Source organism: Acyrthosiphon pisum, chromosome A1 (assembly GCF_005508785.2).
Source record: "Acyrthosiphon pisum isolate AL4f chromosome A1, pea_aphid_22Mar2018_4r6ur, whole genome shotgun sequence".
Classification (NCBI taxonomy): domain Eukaryota; kingdom Metazoa; phylum Arthropoda; class Insecta; order Hemiptera; family Aphididae; genus Acyrthosiphon; species Acyrthosiphon pisum.
This window is the reverse complement of record NC_042494.1, coordinates 119,375,264-119,399,531: the sequence shown is the minus strand read 5'-3', so window position 1 is coordinate 119,399,531 and position 24,268 is coordinate 119,375,264. Positions and strand designations below refer to the sequence as shown.

The 24,268-nt window shown below is 29.4% G+C and overlaps 1 protein-coding gene across 5 annotated transcripts in view; it reads right to left on the bottom strand.

Moving 5' to 3' along the window:
• Window positions 1-21,929, bottom strand: part of LOC100164056 (myb-like protein AA) — a 61,129-nt gene extending 39,200 nt beyond the window's left edge. For 2 of the 5 annotated variants that reach the window (XM_029488149.1, XM_029488150.1), the window contains exons 1-2: window positions 21,560-21,927; window positions 16,799-16,900 (exon numbers count right to left, since the gene is read on the bottom strand). In XM_029488149.1, coding sequence (XP_029344009.1) covers window positions 16,799-16,900; window positions 21,560-21,578 — 121 coding nt within the window. In that variant the 5' untranslated portion in view covers window positions 21,579-21,927. Of the gene's footprint in view, window positions 1-8,491; window positions 9,327-16,798; window positions 16,901-21,559 lie in introns of those variants that run through there. The other 3 variants (XM_029488153.1, XM_029488151.1, XM_029488152.1) reach the window with 3 other exon arrangements.
• Between the last annotated feature and the right edge of the window lie 2,339 nt (window positions 21,930-24,268).

Below are 24,268 nucleotides of genomic sequence, written 5' to 3'. Positions count from 1 at the left end.
CGGAGACAACACATGCGAGTGTAGCGTCCTCATAATATTCGTCTTTACATCATCAAACGAATCCAAACACGTACACAAAGTTGTAATATGGTTCGGAACCATATTTTTTTGATAACATCTCGTTAGAAAATATTTTTCAATGCACTCGAAACGTAATTTTATGGAAAATATGCTGTTGTTAATATAATATGTTGATGGAATCAAATTACGAATTCCAAATTTGTGGTTTAGACTTTAGGTTACGAATTGATTAGTAACTAATGATATATTTTTTTGTGGAAAATTCTAACTAAGGGGTGCCAGGGTAACATACCTTATTCAAAGAAGTATAATAATATACTGATCAATATTTTTTTGGAATCGTTATTACTCAGAAAATTATTTTTACGGAAAATATTTCGTTGGAAATGTATATGATAGTAGGGTACAGTATCTATATAGCGTCACGCTGTGGCGCGAAGCTATAGGTAAATAAAAAAAGTCAGTAGCCATTAACGTGTATTAACAAGAGCCAGAGTTGTACCATTGAAAAAACTGTGCTAATTTGTGCTAGTCCATCGGGCTGCACTACAGGACAAACGGCTGAACATACAAAGTCATATAAGGTATCAATCGATCAGAAATATCATGCAGATGGGAATGAAAGAACTCGCAAGCAGATTGGTTGGATGGCTTAAAAGTTACAACCAAAAATGATCAAGAACTTTTAAGTCCGATTTTTCGTATGTATTCGACGAAAATATCGTAAAATATAATATTAACCCCCCCTCCCCCGATCCACCGCTTATCAATCCCACTACTCTCGTTTCTGCGGCAACATTCACTTTCAACCACGATATCATATTATTAAAATTAAACCACGTTATTACTTATTTCTAGTTACGTAACATTATAACAATGACTTACAAGTTACAAATAATAAGGTATATCAACAAAATATTAGTGATATCCCAGCAAAAATTCTCCGCCAAACTATCTCAAAAGTAAAAAAAACTGCTCTTAAAGTTATGATATCCTTTTTTATAGCTAAATCTTTGAACTATATATATAATTAATGTTAAAATTGTCTGCTAAATAATTGAACTTAGCTTGGTGAGTTAAAAATACTATTGCATTATGAGTAGATAACAATAAAGTCTACTATATCATTGAAATAAGTAATGTATTACTTATCAGTTATCAAGTGTTTTAAAGTCGCCAAGCTAAGTTCATTTATTTGGCAGACTATTTTAACATAAATGGTATCTATGGTTCAAAGAATTAGCTATAAAATGATATCACAACTTTAAGAGCCGTTTTTTTCACGAAGTTTGGGATACAGTGTACACAATTCTGAACAAAATATTCCGAGGTATTACTATTCCGACAAAATATATAACAATTAAATACGATTACAAGATAATATTTTCCAACGTTTTAATTTCGAAACACATACGTTTTCGAGTAAATACTTTATGGACAAATATATATTTCTAAATCAATACAGTTCCACGTTAATACAATTCGGGAAAAATGTTTCCCCGTAATTTTACGTTTTGACCAATTATTTTCAAACAAAATGTAGTCCTCCGAGGCTCCAATAACGCGCATAAGTCACGGGCCCGACCCAAACGCGCTCCCGTTTTAATGGAAAAAATTAAAATTAATAAATATAATGTTTTCAAAACGAAGCGAAAATCATTTCAGACAAATTATAGCGTAGATGGATGTATAGTCCATAATATCAAACAAAAACAATAATATTATAATAATTTTAATATAAGTAACGTGATTATCAAATGCTCATCACCTTTTCTTCAAATATTTAAAATCTGATTTTTGGAATTTTTAATCATAGTTAGGTACTTATGGTCCATATATTCAAATCACTGCGATATATATTTTGTACTACTATACTATTAAGGAGTATACTGTGGAGATACAAACTTCTGTTTTTCAAATGAGAACTCCCCTTTTCAACAGTAAATTATTTAGTTGCTTATTATTTTCTGATTATGTCGAGTGTTGACGTATTAAAATCAAAACTAGAACGATAAGTAAGTTTTTAAATTAGTTAACTTTATGTACTAAGGATAATGGGTTTAGGAGATATAGGGGAGGGAGTCGGCGGGGGCTATGGTGATTTGAAATTGTAGATATTAAGAGGACGTGGCACCCGCTATGTTGTCTCCGTCTTACAAGTGCGTAACAAATTTTACGCTCAGTAGATCGCGTTTAGCTCCGTTAATATAAAAATTAGAGTGAATTAGCCTCTTATAAAATGTAAAGGTAAGATTATTATTTAGACAACCTCATAGACTTTATATTATATTTTTTTTATAGTTTTAAAGCGAGTTATGAGTATTTAAAACTGTAAATTGTTTGTATATCTTAAAATACTCATAACTCGGTTTAAAATTAAAATACAATAAAAAGTCTATTACATTACCTAGATAATAAACTTACCTTCGTATTCATTAAGAGGTCAATTCACTCTAATGATTAAACACTAACGGAGCTAAATGTGATCTGCTGAGCATAAAATTTGCTATATGTTATACGTACTTGTAAGACGGAGACAACATATTATGCGGGTGCCACACAATCTATTAAAATTTAAAATGTATAATTTGTAAAAACGGTCAAAGTATAATAAATACTAGAGGTACCTATAGGCCACATATATTTTATATTTTTGAAAATTCTTTTTAAGAATCCTTAGTATAAACATTTCAATAACTGAAAAACTACTCGTTTGAATTTTGAGTTAGGTAAGTATATCAAAATAATTTTTTTTTTAATAATTCATGGTAAATAAAGGGTTTTCATTTGAAAAACAGAAGATTGTATCGCCACAGAACACCACTTGAGTAGTATAAAAAATCTCAAGAATTTAAAAATATGGTCTTTAAGTATATTATTTAAAAATTCCAAAAATAACAATTTAAATAAGTTCATTATTAGTAATGTGCAAATAGGGGTGAGCATGCTATGGTGTATCACCCTGTGTTTCTGTTCCTGCATACGATATGCCTATTATAACGAAATTAATTAGAATATTAGAAAAAGGTGAAGAAATAAGAAAGAAGAGTGTTCAGACCCGCGCTATTGGCACCACTGACTGCCGCCGCCGGTGTATAATCCGCTTAACGGCAGGCGTATGTATAATATTGTACATATATATTATATTATACAGTATACACACACCAGATAGCGACGAACGACGACGAAAACGACAGCGGGCGGCGGGCGGTATCTGTTCTAGCGGCGCCGCCTGCTCGTTCTGATGTGTATACGTACATAAAATCGTATTTAGTCCCGCGACGAGCGTGTAGCGTGCGAAGAGTTAATCGAATATTAATTCGGTCAGTCAATCTCTCTCCCGGACTGCTCGGGTTTCATCAGTGGAATATTGAAACGACGTCCATAATATTATTTTGCTTTTACGGTTGTTGTAACATTATTATTATTATAATTATTATTAAAATCTTCGTTGTTGATGGGACATCGTGGAGCGGCCTTAAGTTTTGCACAAAAACGAACAAAACCGCATTCCGCAATGCGACCCCGACTGACCAGACGGGATGACAAGTAACGCACCGCCTGACAAGATAACATTACGATATTATTAATAATTATTGTATTCTCAAAACATAAAAATTTGAAGAAAAAAAGGAGTCACGTTACTAAATAAAAACAATAGTTGAAAATTCCTCTTCCCGGCTAGTCCTTTATAACATTATATTATTATGTTCGGGTTTTAAATTATTACTTCTCAAATCTGAAGAACAAATACTACGCTGCCCAAAACAGCTTTTTATCGTGGAAAAAAAAATAAAAATAGAAAACATGATTTAGAGAATATGATTTTATTTATTATATTTTGTGGACTCCAATAATGTCAACCTCGTCCAGAAAGTATATAAGTACCTAATAGATATTTCAATAAACAAAATACCGTATTTTAGATTTAGAAAAACATTGAATAATTTCAAATAAATCGTAAACCTGATAGCGTATCACGTATACCTATGTATGTATTTTTGTTATACAATGTAGGTATTATCTATATGTATATTGTATATATTATTATTGCTTATATAAATTTATTCGTTTCAATTAAATACGAGTGACAATAATTGAAATCTGCATTTTGCAATATGCTATATATAAGTTTATATTATGTTTGATATAATAAACTATATTACAATTTACCTAACCATTTGTTAGATTAGTTTTGCATAGGTAATTATAAAAACAAAAGTTATCTTATCAAACGTACCTAAAAAATAATATATATCTATTATATTATGCACATATATTCTAAACTATTTTGGAACTACAATTTCTAATATTTACTAATCAGATAAAATGTGACCATCTGCATATTTCATCTCGGATCAAAGGTATATTTATGCATGGATAATTTAAAATTTAGATTATGTAAAAATGTACTATTAATGCATACAAAATGCATTTAAAAAAAACTATATGTCATAACTTGGGAACTTCAAGTTTTCAAATCATCTATATAGATAGGTACTAACTTATGTCTATATCTAATTTCATTGCGTATATTATAATTTATAATATAATCATAAAGTTGTGTAGAAATAAATAAATAAACGTTATCTAAACTAAGTAGGAAATATAGTGTAGACGTGTAGTGCATTATAAATAAAGTTGTAAGGAAATTCAATATTAAGCTAAATATTTTGAAGAAAAAAAAATTATGGATTAGATTCTGACAATCAATTTTTAACAATATAAAGCCTGCCTTTTATATAATATATGTGTCCTGACTGTATATTTTGTGGTCTGAATGGACTATTGTAGCAAATCTTTAACTTAACTTTATCACTGAGTCGCAATTTTCTCTTAAATAACAAAGTAATAGCGCGTATACATTACTTCATAAACATGCTGCAAACTTAACATAATATACCTAATACAACTTATAGATGCATACGACGTTTTGAAGATATTCAATAAAAGACAATGTTGAAATTATTGAAATTATTGTATTCGAAGATCAAAACCGATTTTGTCTCAAAACGAGAGGGAAAAAAACCTATGCGCATAATGCATGAAGGGCTCGATGAAGGATATACTAGGAACCTTATACCTACATGTCTACCCTTTTTTTTCAATAAGAATTTCGAATGCAATAACAAATAAATAAATCACCACCCGAACACACAGCTGCAGATGTATAGTCTATAGCCTATATATAGGCTATAACTATATTGCCTGCTTGCCACTTATCAGTTCCGTCTTTTGAAAAACGTACTTAAATAAAATACAATATATTATAATTGAGTCGTATAACTTATACAGAAAAAGAAGTTTTCATATTTCAAAAAAATATATACTAATAAATAATAATGTTATACCTATTACCTATGTTATATAAGCCATTCGAAACATTTATATAAACGTCAATTCAATAATATTATGTATGAAAATTATATGATAATCCCCAACTATAAAATTGTTTACCGATTGATAACCAATAAAAAAGACCGCAAGCGCGAATTAAATAATTAGGAAACATTGGCCAAAACTAAAAGTCATATTTTTAAAAATAATACTATTTCATAGTTGGTAGATCGCAGTAACGTATACCTATGGGCTACGATGCGACGTTGAGCACCATCGGACTTCATTAGCGGTGGTGTTTTCATAAATAATTTATTATCCTTGGGCGTATGGATAATTTATTGTTATAGACGTTTCCAAAAAGTAGTGATAAGAATATCAAACCATTTTTATGCACCCTAACTGGTTTGGATTTAATAAATATAATATGAAGACATATTGAATCATAAGTTCAACCAATTAAATCGAAAAAAAGGTACCTTAACTATAAATGAAAAATATCATAATTATATTTTATAAAGAATATGTTTATTTATTGTATTTTTTTTTACTTTTTCGTTTATTTTTAGAAAATAAGATAAAATTATTTAAAGATAACCCAATTGAAAAATTGACAGTTGACTTATTGTGCATGTGGTGACGAAAAAGGTGAAGCCCTTAATTAAGTACAATTTTTAAATGTTCTACCCTCTTTATGTAGCCCTTCAGATACGCTACTGGTAGATAAAATCCAAGATTAAACTTTTTTCATGATCGGGAAATTATTTTGAATTGAAATTTCGCTCAAAATTTACTTATACCTATGTAATAACTAATATGTACATTATAAATATAGCAAAATAATTAATTTTCATATATGACTCTTGAGTCGTGACATATTCAATTTAATTCGTAAACTTTATAATCTTTAATGTCAACAGAAGTTTATTTATTATTATTTATAAAATATGTAGGTACCTATATAAATGCTTATCTGTTTAAGCAAAATCATATTACTGCAGCATTCTTAAAAGTTCATTATAATTAATTTGTATCAACATATATTTTTAACAAGATAGCTAAAGGTGTAATGTGTGTCGGAATACGCTAGCGTGTTTGTACTACTTTTTAAAATGGATAACTGTAATTATTTTTAATACTAGTCGTTTTTGTTATCATCAGTTTTTCTTATTAAAATATTAACAGAGTTAAGTATTTAATACACAAAACAACTTAATGATGCCGCAGTTATAAAAGCTTTTTTTAAATTAAAAAACGTAAAATTTTAATTTTATTAATTAAATGGATTTTCTAAATTTAAATACATGTTATATTGAGATAGACTATGAAAATATAAACAATTATGATAATATTTCTAAGCTATATAATAGCAAATAAAATATAAACAATTATGATAATATTTCTAAGCTATATAATAGCAAATAGGGAGCAAACAGCTGGTATTTTGACGTAAGATTTATTAATCGATAATCATACTTTTATAATTAGTAACAAAGTGTGTACTATTATTTGTCAAACATGTCAAATTTGATAATATTAGAAAGTATACTTTGATCTCTTAAACGTTAAATGATTTGTTATCAATGGAAAATAAGTATTTTTTTCTTCGTAATTATGTACCAATACTCAATAACTTAATTTTTAATTCAACAATGTTGATAAAATTGTTGAATTTCTTTAGCAAAAATATAGGTCCTACATACTGTCTATTGTACGTATAATAAACTTATAAGGTTAATAACCTAACACATATGAAGGTGTTATAAAAATGTCATATATATTATGTTTGTGGGCATAAAATCAAAATGTATAAATCAATATTTCATTTTATTGATTTTACTGACCTAAAATATTTAATACAGTTAAGTGATGTATAGTATATTCTGCTATTTTTAATTCGATTTTAGAATTGATAACTTGATGCCCATATCTGAATTAAGTAATTACTGTGTGGAGAACATTAAGAAATAAAATAATATTATATGAAACTAAAATAATGTATAAATGTATAATACGCGGTTGAATTTTTTTTTTTTAATAATGTTCTACAGTATAATGTAGGTAGGTATATTATAATATATATTTAATAATATGTTTACTCGTGGCATGTGTATTATGTACAAGTAGATAACAAAAGAGTAGCAACCCAAAGTATTTTCTGTATCCGTTAAAATGGTTTATTGTTATCATTTAACGATTTACTGAAGCAATTTATTATTTAGACTTTTTTAATATCGAAAAACATATGCCATGTCATTAAAATTGGTTTTATAGTTACCAACAATTATGTGTATTAATGTTGCACAGAAAACAAAACCTTATATTAATTTTGTCATAAATACCTTTATGTGGAAATATAATTTGGTAATATTGTATTTATTAATTTCATATTAATAGTTAATAAATAACACACGATTCAAATTTAAACGTTATAGTTTCTTTGAACAAAACAAACATACAAAGACTATGTAATAAAAACAAAAACTTGTTTAGAACAGTGATTGCACATTAAGTCATGAAACAAGTAGACATTTAATTATTGAACACAATTAATCGAATAGGGGTACTAAAAATTAAAACGTTTATACATACCTAAAATACTAGAACACAATAAAACATTTTAAAAATGAAAAAATACACCACATGTAGATACACCATACACGAATACTAATATTGTTTAAAAATTTAACATCCAAAACCCTACACAACGAAACTACGGTAACGTGTGTATAGTTATCAGTACTTAATGTGCAGAAAGTATACCTAAACTATTAACCCATTGAAATATTGAATAATATATTACTTGGAAAAGTAAAGTTTTTTTTATTAGATACGAATAGGAAAAAATCCAACTTTCATTGAAATGTGCAGATAATGACGGCAGCGTGCGAGATCAAAAGATCTATTAAGTTTCAGCGGCGGAATAGGCCGTGTTATGTAGTGTGAAACGCCCTCGGATATTATTATATTTACATACACGCGCGCGCGCACACACACTATATACACAGTGACCGATGTTGCGCAGTACTTGCCATGCCAAGCTATACAGCGATACCATAAAGTAACTACTTGATTATAATAATTACAATATATAGGCAACGACATTAATTTTTTTTTTAAATTAACAACATACCTATAATATAATTAAATAAACCTGTTGAATTGTAGGTGTGTCGTGTAAACTAAATGTGCTTATTATATTATGATATAATATGCAAGTTCTACATTTCGTCCAAAAATCTCATCAACGTATATATAGCTAGTCGGTAGAGGAAAACACATAGCACTACACCAAAGTAAAATTTCGATTAAACGCATAATAATAATGTACGATACAGAAAACCAAAGACCGCAGAACTCTGAGAAGCACTACGCCGTACATCCGCTGCCGAGCGCACACTGACACTCTTAAACTCTTGAAAAACATACACGAGCCAACTGTTCTCCGGCGAACGGCCGGGGCCCCTTGGAACGCTACGGGCGGACAACCCTAGCGGCCTAGCACACAGGGGTTCTCAGGCCGCTGTCGCCGCCGAGAATCGTTCGTTTACGCCAGCACAGTAACACGGACACGACACACATTCGCATTTATTACTACGACTATTACTTCAACTACATACAACCGTGTCATATTAATAAATGTATTTAATATAATATAGTGCACGCTCGTCGTTAATACACGTCTCGACCGATTTACCCCACGTGGGAGCAAAAATATTTTAAACAATATTTTTGTTCCATATTTCTATGGCCTTTATTATTTTTATTTTTAATCGAATCCGCATATTCGAATCCGCCTGTATGCAAAACGTATACCATTGACACATGCTCCGGGTAAATGTTATAAATACGAAACGAAAACCATCACAATAATATTTTATAATATTTACTTGTAATATATACTACACAGCGTCCTGGGCGCTTTCATATTATGTACTGCTTTCTATAATACTATAACGTCAACTTTGATACTGTCAGTTTTGTATTTTAACTTTATTTTATATTTTATTCAATGTGGTTTTTCTATTATATTTAGATCTTTTTCATACAAATTATTTAATAATTTACACCCAATTTTAATAGATAAATATTGTCCATTATTTATATATTGATCACCAAAATTCCAATTTAAGAAAACGGTTTATTTTATTTATAATATAATATTACCTCTTGGTATATTGACAAAATTAGAAAATTTTACAAGGAACTTTTTAATATTTTAATTATAATTCATAAAAAATATATATATAGCATAATTTATACTAGGTATATGACGTGCAGCGCTCAAATTTAAACGCTATTAATGTTTTAGGTACAAAGGAGGCTTTAACAGTTTAATTACATGTTTTAACCTAACTTATAGTTGCCAATAAGCTATATTTTTTTTACCCGAGACCTAAGTAAAACTGTATAAATAATAATATTAAGTACATTGTAAAATTTCCATTGACAAATTTTCAAAAGATGAATAATAGAAAGTAAGCTTTGCGTATATATTTAAATTTATGAATATATAGTACCTATATATTATATGTTAATACCTATATTACATTATTCTGATTACCAATTTAAATAAATTGTCTAGGGACTATAAATAAATTGAACTTTATGTATAGGTATAGGTTAGCACCAATGGAAATATACATTTTTGGTACGATAATTTCAATGTGTAATAAATGAAGTGTGTATTTTATAATAATAATTATATTTGTAATTGTTTTGAGATTAGGTAGAATTCTAGATTTGACTACATTTTTTATTATTTAAACACTTTTTAACAGGGGTTGAAATTGTTTAACACATTTTGTACTATGCATAATATTTTGATTAATATTTTATATGAGTTTTCAAGATTATTAACAGGTGGAAAAACTAAAAAAAAATATTTGAATCTTTTGAATTTATTATTATTATTTTAAAAATATGCGAATTTTCAAGTAAAAAAAGTAACTAATTAAAAGGTACCTACAAAACAATTTTAATAATTATAATGATGAATTAAATATAAAAAAAAACAAATCAATTTTTAAGTTTAATAATAATTCACATGTTTTTAATGGTTACAATTCGTATGTTAATAATATTTTATATGCGGTTATTTTTTATGTATTGTTAACTACAACTATTACACATATTTTTTAAACATCACAACACCTTTAATTACACATTGAGAAAAAATAAATTTATACCGGGTGCACACTGCACAGCAGCTTTTGAAGTGCATCTGAGGCCATTCATCAACCACCGGACCCTTGCAAATAGAAGGGAAGGGATATCTCCATCAAACCACCCCCTATATTATAACCACATCCTTCTTGGATTTCAATGCCTCGATGTTTGCTCAGCTGAACTCGTTTCAGGAGCCAATATTGAAAATAATTGTTAGAAACTTAAAAAATACTAAATATTACTTTAATAAATTTGAAAGTATTTCGTTCATTGAACAAAATAATCAGAGTAGTCTTTTTCGTTGTTAACATTTAATAAACCTACATGTACAAACATGTAATATTATTTAATATTCAATGAACACAATCATATAAATAAACATTAGAATTAACTACATATTAATATGAGTAATAAAAAAAAACGAATTGCTTACATATATTATTTTATAGATAACTAAATTCGTGTACGGACCAGAAGAATGGATTTTAATTATATTAATTTTACTATTTTCAATTTTGTATTCATCACTTTTTCCCTTCTTCTTAAAATACCTACCAATATATCTACATATCATTTGTACATGGTAGATAAAGAATAAAAACTAATTTAATATTTTCCAGTATAAAATGTATTTTTTCGAACGTATATTAATTCAATAAGTTATCTTATGAAAATTGTTGGACGGAGTAGTGAGTACCCGCAGTTGTTGTATCCACTGTATCCAAACCGTGGGAAATTAGTTGACAGAATATACGAGTTATAGTTTCTATTTTCTGATACGGGTTGAAATATAAATTCTAGAACGAAGAGCGGTTTATTAAATATTATTATTTAGGGCTAAAAGTGCATTTGTTCCACCACCAGATTGAACTTGTCAAAAACACGTTATGACATTAATCAACGAAACACAAGGGCGTTATAATAGCTGTTTTTTTACTGCAGTGTGTATATAAAATTAACTTAATCTTTATTACGTGTTAAATACAATTTTACAAAATGAGTAAATACATTCAATCTTTAGAGTAAATTAATGCATTTTACATGAATAATATTTTTCTATACATCTTTGACGTGCATATCATGGCAGAACCCTCGACCTGTTATTTTTGTTTTATTAATTTAATAAAGTTCATTTAACTTAGTTAAAATATTTATCGATTAAAAATATAATTAACAACACAATTTACATTTATTTCAGATTAGAATACGGGTTATAATTAAATACATCATACTTCTACATTTAGTAGGTATATCTATAATAATATATTATTACCTAGGTATACCTATTTAATTTGATGAACTATATTTTATTTCAAAAAGCAGAATTATGATTTTCATTACAACAATTATTTATATCCTTCAATTATCGTACCTGTAATATATATTATAGATATGAAATATGTATATACTATGTAATATACGGATATTAATGTTAATTTATAAGTCAATATGAATTAAAATTTAAAAATAAATCCAACGAGAGGAAAAACAATGAGCACTCTATAACTCTTTCAATAACAGTATGTTAATAATACCTCATAAGTTAATATTATTATTATTATTTTATTTTACTTATAATCAGTAAAAGCATGACATGTAGCTGTAATATGAGTTAATTAATATTAATGCATTTTTATAATTCAGTGTCGTGTTTCAGAAAAAAATTAACTATATATCCCTACTACAACTATTAAATAAACGATTTTGTGTTTCAATAATTTAGTAGATTTTAAAAATTTGAACACGCTACGAACTTTTAATAATGAACATAATATTATAATCTGTAACATTGGTGCTGGGTCTTGAATACCGCAATTACATTTTTTAATAAGATAATAAACTGCATGAAACCAATATAAAATAATTTTGTATATCGCGGGCCATGAAAAAACCTTATGTTGTTAAAACGACAAGAGACCTTTGGAACACATCGGTGTCCTATAATACGTACACAAAAATATACAACATGCTGCATTGCTGCATATTATATATATCCACACACACACATACACGTCACACACACAATGATGATGCGGACGACAGCAGACCCTGACTCCCACTACTGGCAAGTAGTAAGTAGGTACTCGGGATGAAAAAATACATATATCTGTCGTAAATTACTAAGGCGCAGCATGAGATTGGCGGGGGTGGGCGCAGTGTATAGCTGCACAATAACTGGCTAAATTATAGGCTAGGCTACTATTTAGTATTTTCACTATCCACAACTGTTATTATATATTATTACATATTACTTTTATTACTACAAGGCTTCATAATATATTATAAATTTGTATATATATTTTTATATTCTGTTCAAGTATACCACCCAGTGTTCAATTTTAATTGTTTTATCAGAAAATAGAAGTAAAAATTTAGGTTTTCCCTTGTTCTTTTAGTAGTCTACGAACATTAATACATCTGACACTGACACCCACTATCTACTATAATAATAACAACCAACTCAGACCACAATAACTATACGGGCACGTAATGGAACAAGAATCGGGTAGACTAATATTAGAAACACCAAATTTTAATAAACTATGTGTAAAATAATATTATAGTTAACATAATATACTACACTAAATTATGTTAATTGATACAATAATATTATACAGTTATATTTATTTCATTAAAAAACTATTTTTTTTAATATTTACAAAATTCACAAACTGAACTATTCATAAAATAACTATTTAAATATTGAATTTTGATTCGTAAATCAAGAAAAATAATGAAATTGTAGGCTTCTGAAAAGTTACAGAAAGAAAATAATAATACGTGTATGAAAAAAATGACTATCATGGGAAAATCAGACTGTGTTGAGCAAGAACTCAATACACTCCGGTACCTCGATATAAACTACGTCGGAAAGAATGGGCACTATTAAATTGATTCCGCAAGACCAGGGAAAATGTTATGTGAGTCTGTGACACAAACAAAATATAACATCAAAAAGACTCAAAATAATAACAATATGAATGCGAAGCAACCAAACAAACGATGAATACATTATACTACAGTATAACAGTAATATGTATTATTATAATCAACAAATAATACGACCTATCGCAATTGTATGTACCTCGAATGATTTACACAACCTCATCGAAGATGCAAGCAAATGACTTAAGAACTCACACTATAATTATAACGAAATTTACCTACTGGAACGGAATTGTATCCAACATAATTATTTCTATATAATATATTTATTTTATATTTTATGTACATTGTTAGTTTTTATCTTGTTATTTGTTTGTTCAATGTTGTGATTTGTGAAACAGATCATGGGTGTATATTTGCAGTGCCTCAGTAAGGAATAATATTGTTTTAAAGTTAAATATAATTGTCAAAAGGAAAAAAAAACTAATATATAAATTTAGTCATTTCATTTAACAAGTATTTTTTTATTTGCTGCAAATATAACTACGACACTTTTATTTTAAGTATACAACTTGCTATGATACCCTAAACATAATAATATTATATTTGTACAGCCCATTATTATTATGATTACCTTTAATTTATTTATAATAAATACAGTACAATATACTTAATTTAAATGAGAATACAATTTAACCTTCATAAAAATATAAAAAATTAATATATATACTAAAATCATAAATCATAATTATTTTAATTTAAGTCACAGCATTAGTAATGTATCAATTGTATTTTATTTTTATTTGTGTTGAACAGGATATGTCAAAACTTATAAAGAATAAAATTTAAAAAACAAGTGACTTATCCCTCTAAAACGTTTTTGTTTTATGGACACCAAAACCTGTTTGTATATAAGGCTGAGTACGTTAGATAATATCTCAGATATGGTTGACGAGGGTTTTTTTGTTCCCTTTAGGTCACTTGTTTGCCCGATAACAACGATTCGATTGTTTGCCAGTTCCTACAAACGGCGACCTTTACATATTTGAATTAGATTATAGTCGGAAAAGGAATGTTAACAGTACGTTGTATACTTGTATACATGGCAATGTTGGAGACTTGTAGCCCTGTTACCACCGGACCAACTGAATATCAAACACGGATAATACGATAGTTTCCAAGCTACTACGAGTGCAATTAAGAAAATAATTAGGTACTAGTAATATTAGGTATATCATAACTCAATATCTAATTATAAGTAAAATATACTCAATGAATTAATATTCAATACAATAATGAAACAATAATTCAGAATATATAATATACCTAAATGTTTTTTAAACTCGAGTCAAAACTGATAATTAATATTTGGAGAAAATGATTTGAAGATAAATAATTATAAATCACGTTTTAATTATTTTTAAATATGATTGAAAAATGCAATTTCTTTAGCTCATTGAATATAACGTTCAAAACAATGCAAACGCATAGGCTATATAGGCGGAACCAAGAGTTTAACCAGATGGGACACAATATTTCCCTATATACAGGTTTTTTCATTTTTATGTAGCTATTGCCCTTAGGGACCTTTTGTGGGAGGGTTGAAATATAGTAGATTGCAAAATATAATTTAAATTATTACCTCTATATGTATATATTTGCATCGAATCAAAATGTTTTACAGCTATTATAAATACATTTGTAACTAGACAATATTATATATTAACGAAATAAAAACTACTTATTAAATACATTCCAATCACTATATGATAAAAATAGTCAATATCTACATATATACATTGCATAATGTGTATAGTATTGTAAGTGGATAGAAAATGTAGGAAGTGCGTTTTATTATTTTAAGGGTTAATGTGAAACACAAATTACTATAAAATATAATGTTGTATAGCGTTTATGTTATTGGACTCTACGTCCGTATGAATTAAATAAATAATAAATAAATACAATCGGAACGGTAATATATTTGTTTGAAGTAAATTCATTTCAGTTGGTGGTTTTTTGCAAAGCGACATCATTATATAGATGAGTCGTAATATATTAAAATATATCCACTTTAAAGCTTAACAATAATATTCGATAATTTATAATTTATAACCAATCAGCTGTATTGTATTGATATGTTATAAACTTAAAAGAATACCTATTACATAATTAAAAAGTATATTTACTTGTATATTTTTTAGTTTTATCTTAAAATTCTTTAAATACCAGTGTACCCCATACCCGGAGTCCCCATTTAATCCCGGTTCCAGAGTGAATGTAAAAACATAAGACGACAATACTATATAATAAAATTGAAAGTCTCCAAAGTTATAGTTTCGAAAAATCACTAATTGCATATATTACTATTTACAATAGTCCATAATATCCAGAATACGTTTTTTTGTTGGTGCAAAACTGCAGTTACGGGACGTACATCTCTATAATCACGCTAATTACGTGTGATTAAAAATTAATGCGTTTACAGCAGTGCACGCTTACAGCCACCACAAGGAAAACAACGACGTGACGTTGCGGAAGAAGTTGGGGTTTCATGACGGACACGCCGAGGGATTATTATATGTATATTGTATATATATGTTATGGCAGCGGCGGTTCGCCTCGACGCAAAACTAATGGCCACTTCACCTGTCCCGACCAGAGGAATATAAGAGTTGCATAATAATAATAATAATAATAATACTAATAATAATAATATATAATAATGCACGTCGTTCTGTATGAGTAGTACAGTGCTAGGAGTATTATATTATTATGGTATACAGTTATAGGAGAGACAATGAGGGATAAATCAAATATTTCTGCACAGCGACCTTATATTTATTATTTTATATATATAGCCTTATATACAGAGTGGTCCATGGTGTTTTTCTCGTTCAATTATAGCCCTTGCGTACAGCTTACGCGAAAAAAACGCCACCCTGCTGTATAATACGTGTATGTACAACGAATATGTACAGTGTATAAATTATCGAATATTGTGTATACTGTATAGGGGTGATGTATTAATACGCCGCTGTATATGTTTTACCGTTTTACGCCCTCGTTGCGAGTGACTCACAACGTATATTATAGGTAAATCACAAATGGACCACACCCTATACACACGCGTTGTTGTTGAGTTCGCATATTATCATCGTATACCACCGATCGAGATAGTACGATGATAATATTACTATTATTGTTCAATTTCGTTTGTGTTTGTTTTTATCTAGCATCAGATATAGGTAAGCGAACATTATCGGCGAATCGATATTATATAATATAATGTAGTATCTCCAATGACACCCGAATGGCGATCAGTTAAAATATAATATAATATAAATTATTAATATACGTATCACAAAAATTTGTGTTGACTCACGGTTAGGGTCGCCGTTTTGAACTATAGGTGAACCGACTTGTCCGGACCGTATTTTGAACGCACCTTGAGTCATGAGTTGTTCAGTTGCACTACCGGGCGAAGCTATGGAAATTTATATATAAAAAAAAACAATAAATAAATACATTTACATTAAGTAGAAATGTTTTTTTGAATTTTTATTTACATTGAACATTATTATAATAAAAAGTATAATTCTGAAACCTCTGTGGATAAACGGATAATGTATACGTTGTAAACCTACAACAAAGATTCTTTCGTACGTTTAATCGTACGACTAGATCTTCTTTTTGAATATATATGAAAATGAATTACATTGTAACCATTATAGATGAGCAGAAGCCGGTGTGGGTCCTGGGAGGAGTTTAGTGCGTTTTTCTTTTCAAAGATCGCAGGTCGGTCTACCCTTAACACCAAAAATTCAACAGTAGATTTTAACGCTTTTACAGTTACACGTTTACGTCAATTTACGGACACTATATGTTCTAATGTTCTGATGTAATAAAAAGGGCTCATCTAAATTTAAATCAATCAGAACATATCTACCAATTGGGAATTTTATCTAGTTGGGACATATTAATTAAGAAGGGTCTTTTTTTAATTGTATATCATTATAAATTCTCCAATAAACCTAATTAATGAAAAACTGTTAAACAAAATAGTGAAATAGTCTGTTGTTAACGAAATTATATTAATTAAATTAGTTCTACCTAATTGAAATAGATTCTTAGATGAGTTAAAAATGTCAACAGGATTTTAGTTTTAGACTTTAGTATTATACTTACGTAAAATCTTATACTAATACTAAAATAAAACAGTTATTTATTTATTATTAATTGTTGTATTGAACATTTAAAAAGTCCTATAAACATTAATATTATTATACATTATTAATTATAATAACCTAAGTTTCTTATTTATTATGAATAATAATAATAATAATAATGTATCATACATTAATTAATATACACAAAGCTATTCACGATATTGAACCAAATTGTGTGAAGTGCAAGATGAATGCCCAACATCAGGAAGTTGTATACCTAAAATTCTATAAAAGCTTAGATGTTTGTATCATTATTAAAAACTATTAAAGTACCTATACAATATTGTGTTAAAGTTTAAACATACATTTTAACGTATTTAATATAAAAATAATTATTTATTATACCTAGATATTATGTACCTATCTAATTAATTTTTTTAAATTATTATTATTTTAAATGTACTTATAATACATATATATGAATATTGTATAATGTATTGTATTTCAGAATTTAATAGTATAATGAAAATAAAGGTAAAAATTTTGTTGTTTTTTTTAATTTCTTATAGTACTAATAAATTAATGATAATAATAAAATACCTAATATATTTATCTTTTTCAAGTGAACTTTAAATTGTGAATGGATTAATTTATATTTTATATTGGTGAAGGATGTATCATATTAATTAATAACCTATATAATAGAACATTATTAAATGGTACTTACAATGTGCTATTTAGTATTTACATAACATCAATAAAAAAACAAAAACTGATTAACAATATGCAAATCAATATTTTCAGATAGACATAGTAAAAAAAAATGCAATAAAATCTAATATTTTATTTTAAAATACTGATTCAAGTCAACTTTTTTTATACCAATATGTTAACATTGTACATGCTTATATTATATTATGTTCTACCTTAATATAAAATAAAGATAATACATAGGTATAACCTATAATAAGTGATTATTAGGAGTATTAATAAATAAATATTTATTGCAATTGATTCACAATACCATAATTATATTTTAAAGGATATTTTATGTATGATCTGGTGTTTTAAAATTCCAATAAGATATGTATCGATATTCATTATTATTTAATACAATTTAATAGCAGAATCATTATAGCTATGAATAATAAATATTCAGGTAGGTATTTACTTATCAAGTATAATCTATATTTAATCAAGTATGTTATAATTTTTGTGATTTATGAAATATAAAACAAATTATCTTTTAGATATAATAGTACCTATATAACTATATTACTTATTAGGTATTTAATATAAATATAATAACAATTTAATTCACAAAGTCTATAAAATATGTATTATATAAGTAGATAGGTACTAGATATACATATAATATTTCTGTAATTAAGAAGTAGTAAGACAACGGTTTATCCAAAAGTTATTTCATTTAACATTTTCTGAAAGATAAGTATCCACAATAAATCTATAACAAATGCTTTTAAAACATCAATTGGTTAGATTTTTTAATTGGATTTCTCGTTAAAAATATCTATGTTTAACCAATTTTACAAATTAATTTTATTTGATGGAACAAAATACATTTAAGATTAAACCATCATTCTTACAATGTTCATATATTACCTATTTACCTATATTATATTATTAATTTCTGTAATCCTTAATAATTAAATTATTTGTCGATTTGTCTTCACCCGCAATACATGTTAATGTCAGAATAAAAAAAAAAAGAAACGTATAAATTTAGTTTAAAATATTATTAATAACCAACCATGAAAATGACTAATCAATCTTATTTCAAATTGTAATTTCAAATCAAACTATTTTATCCAATAGAAATATTGTAACGAAATATTTTCAATTTCATCGAGAAAAATGTTGTATAACATCTATATTATATAATACAAATAAAACGCATAACCTAATGTTGAACTATTTTGTACTTGCAAGTGTTATAGACCAGTGGTGGCCAACTACGGCCCGCGGGCCAAATCCGGCCCGCCATCATTTAATATCTGGCCCGCGAAAGAAATATAATATTTTACATTTACGTAAAATTATATACCTATACCTAAAATTCTGATGACTTAAAAGTAAAAAAAAAAATTATGGCCCGCGGTAAAATTTTTTTTTTTTATGGCCAGAGTTAAAAAAAGTTTGGCCACCACTGTTATAGACGGTTGACAGAGAACTGAAATATATACCTACTATATAAGTGTACTAGTAAACATAATGTATAGGGTATTACCTTTTGCAATCAAATGAAAACAATAAAAAAAACTTCAAGTTGGCTAAATATTTAAATAGAAATTTGGAAGTCGACGAAATATATTATATAAATATTATATTATATACAATACGCGATGTGTGTGTCGTATACGAGTCATTATTATTATTATTATTGTTATTCCGTATGGGGCTGTGTGAGCAGCAGCATAACTGTGGGAGAGTGACGCTGTTAGGAGTGACCGACGGGTGGAGGGGGCGTACGAGTCAAGCATGTGCGTGTGTGTGCGTGTGTGTGCGCGATAACTCTCCTCTGTGTTCGAGCTCAACACTCAACAGTGTCGGCCGGAGTCTGTCTGGTCCGTCGTCCGGGGCGGCGGAGATTGTATTATATTAAATATAGGAATATAATCAACAAAAAGCCGCCGAATGGTAATCGCAGAATTATTATATTATACAGAAGTTACGATATCAAACATTCAAACGAACGACATTATAATACGATTATTATGTGATACGAGAGCAAAAAAAAACGAACGAACCATACATTTATCGTTTAATGTCTAATATTATCTTATATACCGTTGACCGAACGATATGATAACAATGAATGTTCGCATGAAGTCAAATGTGGTATTTTAGGTAGTAATATATTATAATTATAGATAGGTCCAATATTTAAGCGTAATAATAATAGCACGCGTGACGTCTACACACACGTCCGTCGCGTATAATACGCATAATAATAAAAATATATAATACATCTATTCAGTAAGTTGTATAAATAATATATATTATATACCTATATAATACGTCATATTATTATAATGTCGTCGCAGCCAGTGCATCACGGCGCGCACTGACGCAGACACGCAGTATATAGGTACCACACGCGGGTATAAACCACGACGGAATAAAAAGAAAAAACCGTCGTAGCCACTCGTAGGTAGGTATATATTATTATAGGTATAAGTTTTAAAACACATTTACATAACACATTTTCGTATGCATTACCCGTGCGTGCACGTGCCCGCCCGCAAACGAGATAAATTACACGGCGGGTTTTCCGTGTAGGTACCTACCTAAACCGTTTTCGACGGCACGCGCGAGGACGAGGCAGTAGACGCCGGAGGGATTTTTATCCGCGATGGACCTGATCCGCGTACAACTTCAATTGCAGCTTCAAACGAGCAAGTATAGGTGTATTATACACTACATATCGATACCTACTGCCACGCATAAATAATATATAGGCACAATTTGAGACAAAAACAAACGCTGCACGTCCCCATATATGGAACCTCATAAAATGGGCGGATTTTGGGGTGGCCCGAGAGGGGGGGGTCGTGTTTCTCCCCTCTCAACAGCGCTTACGCGTCCAACAGGACGACTATACTTTCGAAAAACTACGGTCGCAGCTGCAGCAGACCGTCTACAACGGTTTTCTTTTCTCAACTACTTTAAAAACTAGTATTCACGTAATCAACGCCAGTATAGTGTTGTTGGCACACGCACACTGTATACAATATATGTATATGTATGTATGTACAACCATAGGTATATAATACTACCTAATAATAACACATTATACAGAGTATATTATATATATACACTTCGGCCCGCAGTACGAAACACGTCGTCCAACCAATAGTGTACGCGACAATAATAATAACAACAAAAACGACGACGACGTTCTGGATCGTCGAAAAAAAATACAATATTATACTAGTAACGTAAATCTCCAACAATACCACAAAAGAAGAATGCCATGTCCGCGGGTCTGGTGCCACCACCGGTGCGCGCGAGAATGAAATTTGGGATCGGGTTCTGATTTTATTTTTTCTTCTTATTATATACCCTACAACCGGACGACGGATTTACTGTTTTATTATTTTTCTCGTTCCGTAAACGTTTATTGAACCGCACTCTTCGGCTATTCGGATCATGGCTACGAAATATTAACAGAACACACGTTCAACTCTGCGACGACCGACCGGAGCCACTGTGCGATGGCTGTGTTGGGTAACGAACGGACAAAGAATGAGAACGCGGGACGACACACTACAACAAACCACATAACCGCGCTGATGACTGCGACGTACTGACGATGACGGAGTACTGAGGTAGAGCGGCGGCGGGCTGGCGGGCGATTTGTGCCGAGCCTCACCGACGGGCCACGATCGTTCGGCGGGTGGGCGTGTCGAGCGCCGCCCCAGGAAGGCGTGTTCTGGCCCTGCCATTCGTTGGCCGCATCGATCGCGCCGGTCGCTCGACCGCGCCCGCTACTCAATACCCCGACCGGGGACGCACTTGGCGGTGCAGTGGCGGGTATCGTCTTAACGGTGAGAATTTGGAACGAAAAAATATGCGCACAAAAACACGTTACTAATGCACGCGCGGTGGTTAGTGTTTGGGCGGATTCGATTTATGTCAGACGTGATGACATCGCGCCCCTATTATTTTCTCTGGTCACGAGAAAACGGTTTTGTTATACCAATATGTACCTAACCACTCATCCATATACATATCGATACCATATTACAAATTACAATTACCAATTACCATCATGTTATTATAGGTACCTATTCGGATTCGCTTCGTAATAATTGTATAATATACAATATAGAATATTAATTATACGATAGGTACCTAGGTTACAACTACATAGTACATTTAGTACATGTTGCAATACGTTTTAAACCAATAGAATTTTCAAAATATAATAATATGATATAATCTACCTCCACCAATAATTATACTATACCTACCTAAATATTATAATAAAGTCTATAGCAACATTTATCTACCCTTGAAATGCACATTCAATCCCTGCTAAATGTTATACTGTATTTATACAAAAGTATACCTAATCTATTTATAAAACTCTTCTGTATAGGTACCTACTTGAATATATGGAGGAAAATATATTCAGTAACCAAATTATATACCTATATGATATTATATAGGTATAATATCTATATTTAATTGGCTATACTTATATATATACGTGAAATATATAGGTTCAATTCTTGATGCAAATTTAAATAACGATCAGAATGGTTAAAATGTATAACAGTGTTTTATATACCTATGTAGTTTATGTAATTTAACATACCTACTACCTATGTAGGTATTACACTAAATATTTATGAGTCGATACATTATATTCGTATGTTAGTAAATATAAATGTTTTTAAAAAAGTCTTGGATAGGTATAATTTGATAAAAATTAGTTTTTTTTTTTATTATGTTCAGACTTTTTAATTGTTACAGTGGTATTGCAGTACAAGCCATGGCTTGTTATAGCCCCGCCGGAGCGAGTGAAAACTTTATAGCCCCGCCACTCAGGTTTGTTATCTCCCCGCCAACCATTAATAATAAATACATGGTAAAAATATAAAATAATGAGTTTATTTATTGATATTTATTAATCTTGTTGAGCTATATAATAATATATTGTTCCTGGGAGCTAATAAAAAAATAAAATAATAATAAATCTAAACGAAAGAACCATTACTATATTAGGCTTACCATAAGTGCAGATTAAGTATCACAAATAATCAAAGCGATATACCAATCAAATATCACTGTTGCAGTACCTATTTGTTCGTCTTATCGTATATAATCAATAAAGTGAAATTAAGGTTTTGTTAACACAATAAGTACCCGATATAAATACCGGAATTCAATTTCTCCAGTACAAAAATATCATTGAAATGACAAATATACATGAAAGAAAATGTTTTTAAAATGGTCGAGATGGCGATGTCAACGAACTACGAAGGGATTGTCGTAAAAAGAAAGGTATTAGAGTTATTAATTGGTTGAACGATTCGAGATTACCTATAAATAGTATTGTATATTTTATATACTCGTATAGGTCTTATATAGGCTCATGAACAGGCTTCAGTGACATATTGCAAACGGGAATTGGATATTAGAAAATATGCAATTGGAACAAAGACTTATGAGAAGTTTGTGTTTGGCGCATATGGAGATTGGAGAACATGCAACAGCAATCAAGTAGGTGGTCAAAATATAGTAGTTGAAATATTTTGAAAGTCTTCTAGTATGCCGGAAAAATAATGTAGGGCGTATACTACCTCAACAATGAGTGTTTGGTGATACCTATATGTCGTGAAACAAAGAAATGTTTCATAGTTAGCAGTGTGCCAAATCTATCAGAAATTACATTGATATCATTAACCAATCTATCATTAACCGATAGGTGTATTAAATATTAATATTAATCATAGTTCTATAATTTTTCTTGACGGCTGGAAAGCTTATGCTAATTTTCAACAACACAGCTGATTTCAACATTATCAATTTAATCATGGACACAATTTCGTGTTCCTAACTCAGGAGCGCACACACAAAATGTTGAGAAAATGGAGGTTCGTCCAAATGGGGCAACAAAAAACGTAGAGGAAAAGCTGATAGACATTTTTTAGACTCGT